The sequence below is a fragment of the Eurytemora carolleeae genome, unplaced genomic scaffold, assembly GCF_000591075.1.
Source record: "Eurytemora carolleeae unplaced genomic scaffold, Eaff_2.0 scaffold959, whole genome shotgun sequence".
In the NCBI taxonomy this organism is placed as follows: Eukaryota; Metazoa; Arthropoda; class Copepoda; order Calanoida; family Temoridae; genus Eurytemora; species Eurytemora carolleeae.
In genome coordinates this window covers 102425-112736 of record NW_019396865.1, presented here as the reverse complement: position 1 = coordinate 112736, position 10312 = coordinate 102425, and the positions used below count along the sequence as shown (strand labels likewise).

Here is a 10312-nt window from a genome sequence, read left to right as displayed (position 1 = left end):
TGTAAAAAAAAATGGAACCAGGATATTGGCATTATTTTTTGTAAAATCATCGATCTATTTTTTCACAAATTATTCGCATTTTTTATATTTTGCAATGCAAGAATATCTGGAAGAATTCTATCACAAGAACAGGTTGGACAATATAGTCCTTTAATTCATGTCAATTTTGATTGAAAGTCCTGATATTTAACGTACAGCTAAATGACAATCCAAACTAAGCCAGGTCGTTCAAAAATTTAATTTCATTTCTTAATTACCCCCGTAATAATTCTCATTTTACTAGTCAACAAATGTCTAGCACAGAATTAGGGAAAAATGCATTTATTTTGTTAAATAATAAATTCATTATTTTTTTTCCTATGATATTTTTTGGTCAATTATATGTTAGTTTGGTTTGGTATGGTATGGTTTGGTTTGTCTGCTAGCTGTGTATATATGTACCTGTGCCACGTATTGTGCAGCAACCTTCACAATATATTTATTCATAAATATATATTAAATATATACAATATACATATAATATTCAGTCTGTTATTATTATTTTTTAATGAAAGGAGAGTCTCAGCTTAAAAGTATTTGTTCAATCTTTTACTTAAAGTTGTGACTTGAAGCGTAATTTCAAGTGACCCATGGATTGCAATTATTTCATGAAGGTATACTTGAAAATACGGGTACTGTCCCTTTAAGAAATGTTGAGAAATTTGCATTTTGAAATTGATTTATAGGGTTACTCACAAATTGAATGAGAGAGAGATTGACGATGATAAGGCTCTATGTAGACATTTGATGGCATTTCTGCCCCACTGACTACAAGCTGTTATGGACAAAGAAGGCCGTCAAATCCAGAAGGAAGACTACTAAAAGTTTCCAAGTTTTATATATATGTTACCAGTAAAATATATCCAATAAAACTGTTTGAATCATGATGCATTAAACAATTAGAGAAGAATTTGTATTATGTGTGGTTTTTTTAGGTTCACCCTTTAGTTATCACTGTATGTAAACTGTACAGTATTTTTATACGGCCAACTCCAATTTGATCCCCAGTCATCGTTTGAGTCCAGGGGTGGGGGAGGGGAGGTCTCATAAATAAAAGTTCCTTAAGTGGACATTTAGTTACTTTAGCACTGTTTTCTTCGTTTTATTATCATCATTTTATTTCAAAATTAATTTATTTATTGATGAAGTAACAATAACAAAACATAAGATACTATTAATATAAAACTATAATACTATTGCGAAATATTCGCTACTAGCAATAAATAATATATATTCCCAACTAAACTACCACTTCATCATATATAAGGTACAGAAATCATCAACTTACAACTATAACAATTGAACCTCAAGGTTCAATTCGATTATAAACCTTAAAAAAATATATTTAAAAAAAATTAATTTACTCAGAAATGGTAAATTAATAGTTTTAATTTCTAGAAATGAAAATTCTTCCGTAATAACATTTATAAACCAAAAAATGAATTATACTCAACAATGTTATAGAATGAAATCCGTCCGTTCCTCTATATCAAGAGTTTTTTCCCTTAACCTAAACAATGCCGAGGAGAAAATATGAAAAGTTTGGAGAAATTAAAGGAAAATTATCAACTTTCCATAACAAGTCTTGGTTAGTTTTATACTACAGGGTGTATATATCGTCTTTGTTCCAATCGGGATTCTTTCGTAAACATGATTTTACAGTATTACAGTTAAAACATTTACACGGTGGTCTACCATTTTTCCACTTTCAAAATTGACGGAGATATTAGGAAAGGAATTGAGTTTTTGCCACAAACCCCAATTTTATAATACCTATATCTCAACAACCAGTTGATGTATAACTTTCATATTTCAAACTTACATTGTTTGGTCCACCCGAGTTCATAGTTTGAAATATCTACGGTCTACGACATTTGGTTTTATAGAAATTGAGATTTAAAAATCCGAGTTTGTGGCAAAGACTCATTTCCTTTGTCCAGATTTCAGTTAATTAAAAATCAACAAAACTGTCCAAATCTCCGTACATTTTGAACATACAAAGAAGGTAGACCACAGTTTGAATAGCACATTAGACGTTTTTATCAAGGACGATATTCAAGTCGATATTTCAATTCCCATGTTTATTGGGACACCCTGTACTTGAAAAACAGATGGAAAATGTATCTACTAGAACCCTTTCCTCTGTTTTGCTACAATGATATTTCATGAACATAGTACATTTAAGGTGTTAAATAGTTTGGTACATGGTATTTTATGGACTAGTACATTTATGGTGTTTAATAGTGTGGTACATGGTATTTCATGGACCAGTACATTTAAGGTGTTTAATAGTGTGGTACATGGTATTTTATGAACATAGTACATTTAAGGTGATAAATAGTGTGGTACATGGTATTTCATAGACCAGTACATTTATGGTGTTTAATATTGTGGTACATGGTATTTCTTGGACTAGCACATTTAAATGTTAAGTGTTAAATGTTTCATGAAGTAGAAAACCGTATTTCATAGCTTTGAAATGCATGATATTTCATAAACTAGTAAACCGTATTTCATAGCTTTGAAATGCGATATTTCATAAACTAGTAAACAGTAATTCATAGCAATATGCATGATATTTCATAAACTAGTAAACCGTATTTCATAGCTTTGAAATCCATGCTATTTCATAAACTAGTAAACCGTATTTCATAGCTTAGTTATGAATGATATTTCATAAACTAGTAAACCGTATTTCATAGCTTAGTTATGCATGATATTTCATGAACACATTTAAGGTATTTACTAGTGTGGTGCATATTCAATGAACTAGTAGATGATATAACTCGTAGCGGTACACTTTGTCTTGGTACACTTTACTTTATCGTAGAAGTACATGGCATATTTACAGACTAGTACATACAGTCTTACAGTTTAAAAAGCAAGAAAAGTCGTCTCCATGCTTTTTTGTGATTAAAAGACTGGATAGTTTAATGTTTCACTGTCACTGTTATATATCACATGTTATTTGGTAATATCCTGACTCACTTCAAGTGACTTGATAACTTAAAGTGATTGGATCTTTAAAAAGACCTAATTGCATAATTATCTTGAAAACAACCTGAACAAATGATATTTGTGTTGAAGTCAGAACAAAAAAGTTTATCAACGAATAAAACTCCCATTTTTGGGAGATTTTCTTTGTCTTTGATTCACATTTTTCTTGATTTTTTTCTTCACTTACACAGCTTGTTTAATTGTTCAATGTCGACTAGTTTATTCATTTTTAAATAGCTAACTTGTTTATTTGTTAACTTTAGACTAGCTAATTCATTGGCTTGGCAACTTTATGACTTTTTAACTTCTAAAGCTTACTATCTAATCTATGCCTCTTGTTTTCTTGTTGACTAGATTTTAACCTTGAGTTCACTATAGTTTAGACTCGACCCAGTCTAAAAGTTTATCAACATATGATGACAATTTTGCCAAGTAACCTTTTCACGAATGTGTAGAATAAAACTTGAACCATAGCCCATTAAACCTGAGCATAAAAACGTTAACTTAAAAACGTCCTTCTCCCCCCCCCCCCCAACTTTCTACGATTTTTCTTGTTTTCTCCTCCACAGCCTTTTTTAGAGACGTATAAAGAGGAGGGGGGGGGGAGCTTTGGGGACTGAGCCCCTCACCCCTCTTGACAAATTCTTGAATACATCGATCCCTTGCGCCTTTCCTACCCATTGCCTTTCTTCCTTTCTTTCTATTTTTGTTCACCCCTTCCTATAATTAAATTTCCTATCCATTGCATTTCTTCCTTTCTATCTATTTTTGTTTACCCCTTCCTATTACCTTTCCAACCCATTGCCTTTCTTCCTTTCTTTCTATTTTTGTTCAACCCTTCCTATAACCTTTCCTACACGCTTTCTGCCATCAACCTTTCTCTAATTTCCCCCATCATCTTATTATTATTATTGTTATTATCATCTCATTTTCCCTCTTGCCTTTTCTCTATTTCTTACACTTCTTATGTTTTTGTTTCATAAACTAAAAAACATTATTGCTTGATTAAATCTTAAATTTACATGTTGATAAATGCCTATATAATTCGATATATTTGTGTAGACCCCAGGTAGCTTAGCTCGTGCACAGGCTATACCCCAGCTAACCAGGCCGATCAGAGTACCCTTACCATCCTAAACAAATAAACAGGTTACAGGGAACCAGAAAACACAGGAATTATCCTCGTCATCTTTTAGCTTTTGTCACTACATTTTATGTAAATTGAAACTAAACTATTTCTTTTAAAAGTGCCCTGAACATTCTTATAATATATCAGTAGCAACAATTTACAATTACAAATCCTGTTACGTGGGTAAGTACTAAAGGTCTCCTTGTTACCTGGGTAAGTACTAAAGGTCTCNAAGCAATAAATGTAACAATAGCAATAATTGCAACAATAAGAAGAAATGTAATGAAAGCAATAAATGTAACAATAACAATGATTGGTTACCAACAATACTTTCGTCATCGTTCTAACTTGTATTTAGGATTTTTAATTATTAATTGTAGACGATTATTGGTTTGATTTCTAGTATATAAGAAGTTTTTCCATACAAAGTATAAATTAATACTTATTCAGATATGATTATAAATATCTATGACTAGGCTGACCCAATGAACCCTCCAATAAAAAGGTGCAGTTATCAGAGGCGTATTCAGGGGAGGGGGCTATGGAGAATGAACCCTCTCCTTGACAACTGTCTCTACCTCCCTCTGGATACCCAGCACAGATAAACTCCTTTTCATAGATCTTCTCCCTCCTAGATAGATAGATAGATAGTTAGTAACAACAACAACAATAACAATAACAATAATAGCAATAACAAAGCAATAATAACAATAACAATAACAATAATAATAATAACAATGACAANGATATATATTCTAACCTGTAGTTTACTGGGAGTAGTTGATTGTCCATGAGCTGTTCTCCCCCAACCAACCACAGTTGCTTTACTACCAACAAATTTCTTATTCTTTTCAGGTAAACAAACCTAAATATCATTCCTTTCAGGTAAACAAACCTAAATATTATTTTCAGGTAAACAAACCTAGATATTATTCTTTCCAGGTAAACAAATCTAGATATTATTTCCAGGTAAACAAACCTAGATATTATTATTTCCAGGTAAACAAACCTAGATATTATTTTCAGGTAAACAAACCTAGATATTATTCTTTTCAGGTAAACAAACCTAGATATTATTCTTTCCAGGTAAACAAACCTAAATATCATTCCTTTCAGGTAAACAAACCTAAATATTATTCTTTCTAGGTAAACAAACCTAAATATTATTCTTTTCAGGTAAACAAACCTAAATATTATTCTTTCCAGGTAAACAAACCTAAATATTATTCTTTCCAGGTAAACAAACCTAGATATTATTCTTTCTAGGTAAACAAACCTAAATATTATTCTTTTCAGGTAAAAAAACCTAAATATTATTCTTTCCAGGTAAACAAACCTAAATATTATTCTTTTCAGGTAAACAAACCTAAATATTATTCATTCCAGGTAAACAAACCTAAATATTATTCTTTCCAGGTAAGCAAACCTAAATATTATTCTTTCCAGGTAAACAAACCTAAATATTATTCTTTCCAGGTAAACAAATCTAAAAATTATTCTTTCCAGGTAAAAAAACATAGATATTATTCTTCGATAAACAATATTCTACATTAAATAATTTTCTCTGGTTAAACAATATTATCCAGTAATTAATATTTTCCAGTAAACAATATTCTCCGGTAAACAATATTCTCTGGTAAACAATATTCTCTGGTAAACAATATTCTCCGGTAAACAATATTATCCTGTAAACAATATTCTCCGGTAAACAATATTCTCTGGTAAACAATATTCTCTGGTAAACAATATTCTCTGATAAACAATATTCTCCGGTAAACAATATTATCCTGTAAACAATATTCTCTGGTAAACAATATATTCTGGTTACATTAAAACAATGCATTTAATCTCTATTTTCTTTTACATTTTGTTAGGGAGGTTTTAAACAGAAGTATGAGTTTATCATTAACTTACCGGTACAATATGTTGTTTGAAAACCACCTCTTTGTTCAGTTTGATGAGAGCTATATCGTTCTCAAATGTTCCAGGATTATAATCAGGATGTATCTCTTTACTCTCAATACTAAATAGAGTATCATTATTATTGTTGTAATTTTCAATCTTTTAGGATAATAATTGGTGGCATAGATTAATAAAAAAACGTAGGCTTCTGCCTTAGGGTTAATGTGAACGAAAAACTCCAAAATCTTGAAAAGACGACATCTAGTGTTATATCCGTGTTGTTATCAATCTATCATTGATGACTTACTTTGCTGACACACAATCATTCTTTGTTTAATGAAAGATTCAAATATTTTTTTTATAATATTTTTGCAACCTGCGGGCGTAAAGCTTCAATAGTTAAAACTTTAAAATCAGAGTTTGTGGCAATGACTCAATGATATTATTCTAATTTGGTTTCATTTAATATTAAGACTTATTTTAACCGTTTTATCATTTCTGGCAGATAAAGAGGGGGTTTAATCCCCCCCCCCCCAACATTTAAGCCCCAACCAATATTTAATCTCCCCCCCCCCCTCAACATTCAACCCACCCTTCACCCTCAATATCTTTCATCCCCCCCCCCCCCCCCCATTCCTGTTTCAAGATCTATAGTTTCTGATTCAACCGAAGTGTAACATGAATAACAATGCTATATATATACACATTACACAAACCTAGAGAACTATGACGTTATCTCAAGTAACCTAGAGAACTATGACATTATCTCAAGTAACCTAGAGAACTATGACGTTATCTCAAGTAACCTTCCATGTATAGAGTGGAATGTCTGAGTCACAACCGTACCCTATAAACCTTTTTCTTATCAAGGATTAATGAGATATTATTATCTTGCTGAACATTTATAAATTATTATCTGTAAATATGACTTACGCATTTATGGTTCAGAAACAAGGAAGCGAACAGAATTTAACACTTTTTAAATATAAAAACTGACGATATATTCCTTGTGTCTGAGACAGATGTTTAAAAGGTACTGTCGAGAATCGGACCTGATAACTCATGGAGGGTCCCTTGAAAGTACGTTTACAATTCCTTCCTTGCTTACATTAGTAAATGTTTATGCCTACTGGGTGTCCCAAAATATTTGCAGTGTCCGGAAAATATTCCAAATGTTCATTTTTTAACACACTATGTAGTTAACTACGGAGCTAGGTTGTCATTTTGAGGGTTTGAAGGTTTTTTTTTCATGCTTGTCATGTTTTTACATCCAGATTATATTGTACACCCTCTGTAAGTACTGTGCTATGCATACATATTTACAAATAGTACAATGCAATGGATTTAACTAAATATTGATCCTATTCAACTTTCTAATATCACCCCCCCCCCTTCCCTTNTATTTAATAATTTAGATAGTCTCTCGCTTTGCTCGCGCACATTCCATTCTCCCAGTCTAACCTAAAATATTTAATTGTTCAGAGGATAGCACAGGCAGAGAGTTTTGGGGACATGGCGAACTGCAGTTCTTATATTGTAACCTGCTTTAGAACAGCCTCAGGTCAATGCTTTATGTTGAAAAAATAGCCCCTTAAAGGGAGTGGCCTGCAATGTATGGTAGTCATGAACTGAGTCGTATTGTGGAGAAATTTTTTAGGATTCATTTGAGACATATAAAACGTTTTAATGATGTATAATTACTGAGTTTGAGCGCAAAGTTGACGTTCTAAATCATTCATTTGTGTCGTTACGCTTAGAGAATCGATTTTGTATTTTTTAATAACGACGACGAAAAATGTAGTAAAAATTCTACCTATTAACTAATTAGTTGTTTAGGAACATATTCCTCAATTGAAATTTTCTCAATAATTCAATGTTAGAATCAATTATCTATTTTTCATTGTATTGAATTTCTTATTCTTTATGAATTTGTTCGCAGATTTTTTCAAATTTTTCAATTTGTCATTTCAAATTTTCAAAAATTCCAGGAAATCTACAGAAAATGTTTGCGAATGAAGAGACATTACAGAAACCATTAACTGAATAAGATGCCTTATTTTCGATGATAATATGTAAATTTTTCTTTTCTTAACCTGTTCCCAAACAACCAATTAGTTTACTGTAGAATTTTTACTACATTTTTCGTAGTCGTTATTTAATAAAAAAAAATCGAATCTCAAAATGTAACCACCCAAATGGATGATTTTGAAATTATAATTTGCGCTCAAACTCAGTAATTATACATCAGTAGAACGTTTTATATGTCTCAAATGAATCCTAAAAAATTGCCACTACATTCTCAGTTCAACTACCATACATTGCCGGTCACTCCCTTTAAAATAAAAACATCAACTTTACCTTCATGCTATCTATAGGTGTAGAATATACACAGTGAGCTGCAGTCATAATAAACCTAGAAATATAGAATGTTAGAAAAATTTACCCAATTATTTTATTATGTCAAAATTTTTAAATATTTGTTAACTGTGAGTACTCCTTAAATTCTCAAGTTTCTTGGGAAATCCTGCAAATCATGAATGACGATCAAATAATATTAAATATCTACAAATATGCAGATATTAACATCAACAATATCTTAAATATTAAAATATTTACGAAAAATGGAAATTCTAATCCATACTTCGATTAAAAGTAGAAAGATAGTGCTCCGAGATCCAAAGGTTTCAAGTTCTCACTCAAAAATCGAGAATTTTCTCAATTATTAAAAATAATTGCTTTATAGTTCCAAAATGTAAATGTCTGGGGCAGAAATAAATGCTAAGTGATCAGAGGCAAATGCGTTGTGACACCCAGTCCTGAAAATGGTTCTCAGTACCTAACGCAAAATAAGCATCAAACGATTCATAAAGCATAATATATGATACTTTTCAAAGTTGTAGAATCATATCCTTGAAGTTGAAAATCTTTCCAATCATTCAACTTTAGGATTTCCACAAGACAAGCAAGAAAATTGCCAAGATAAGATTTAAAGTTTTAAGGGCCCTCAGTTCAGTGCTCTGTCACGTGACCGCCAAATAAAGCAGTCACTTGACCATTTCACAACAATTAGGAAGTCACGTGCCCGATTCACAACAAAAAAGCAGTCACATGCCAGATTCACAACAATAAAGCAGTCACGTGCCTGATTCACAACAATAACCCTTAAACGTTTGTCTGAGAAAAATGTATGAATTAGTCTTGTTTTCTCTCTAAAAATTTATAATTTCAAATTGTTTGTAAAAAAATAACTGAGTGACATGGGAATTGTGAATTTATGCAAAAAAAATAACAGATCGTGACATGCAGATTTTGGATTTGTGCCAAAAAATACAGAATGCAACACTTTTTTTAGATAGAAAACAACGATATCTTTCTCACTATTACTCAGATAACGGTTAAAGGGTTACCGTTTTGGGATCGGGCATGCCACTCTTTAATGAAGGGGTGTCACTTTAAATTACTTTAACAGTCCCTTTTAAAAATTGGAAAACGGCAAAACCTGGGCCTTCCATCTTAAATAGAAAAATTAATCTATTGTAAGTTGATAAATCATTTGTAAAAAGTTATAAAATACCTTTCATTGATAAGTGCCCCGCCACAGCTGATCCGTTTACTGAGAAAGCTCTGTTTGATGAGTGCTGCCATCCAGGGGTGAGTTGAGAACTTAGCATCATGTCCTCCCACTATCCTAGCCTGACCCTCGGAACCGTAGATCTAAACAGAACTTGTTGAAATTGGGGGGACAGTACACAGATATTTCGGAGACAGACAGTACACAGACATTTATGGGGACAGACAGTACACAGACATTTATGGGAACAGACAGTGCACAGACATTTATGGGAACAGACAGTGCACAGACATTTATGGGAACAGACAGTGCACAGGCATTTCGGGGATAGACAGTACACAGACATTTATGGGGACAGACAGTGCACAGACATTTCGGGGACAGTAGAAAGACATTTGGAGGACAGAACATAGACACTTCGAGGACAGTACACAGACATTTCAGAGACAGGGCACAGACATTTCGGGGACAGTACACAGACATTTCAGAGACAGTACACAGCCATTTGGGGGACAGTATACACTGACATTTGGGGGACAGTTCACTCACATTTAGGGGACGGTAGACATTGACATTTGGGGACAGTACGCAGACTTTTGGGACATAGAACAGAATTTTGGGGCCTACAAAACAGTCTTAATTTACTTAGAAAGTATTTTTGGGACATAAAATAG

The 10312-nt window shown here is 32.3% G+C and overlaps 1 protein-coding gene across 1 annotated transcript; it reads right to left on the bottom strand.

Moving 5' to 3' along the window:
• Window positions 1-1361: 1361 nt before the first annotated feature.
• LOC111709528 (serine proteinase stubble) lies at window positions 1362-10312 on the bottom strand. The gene is made up of 8 exons (XM_023483219.1): window positions 9642-10312; window positions 8426-8480; window positions 7451-7528; window positions 6080-6226; window positions 4926-5030; window positions 4345-4374; window positions 4073-4169; window positions 1362-1369 (listed from the first exon to the last, which is right to left on the bottom strand). Exons 1-8 carry the CDS (start codon window positions 9710-9712, stop codon window positions 1362-1364), a joined length of 591 nt encoding a protein of 196 aa, XP_023338987.1. The 5' UTR covers window positions 9713-10312.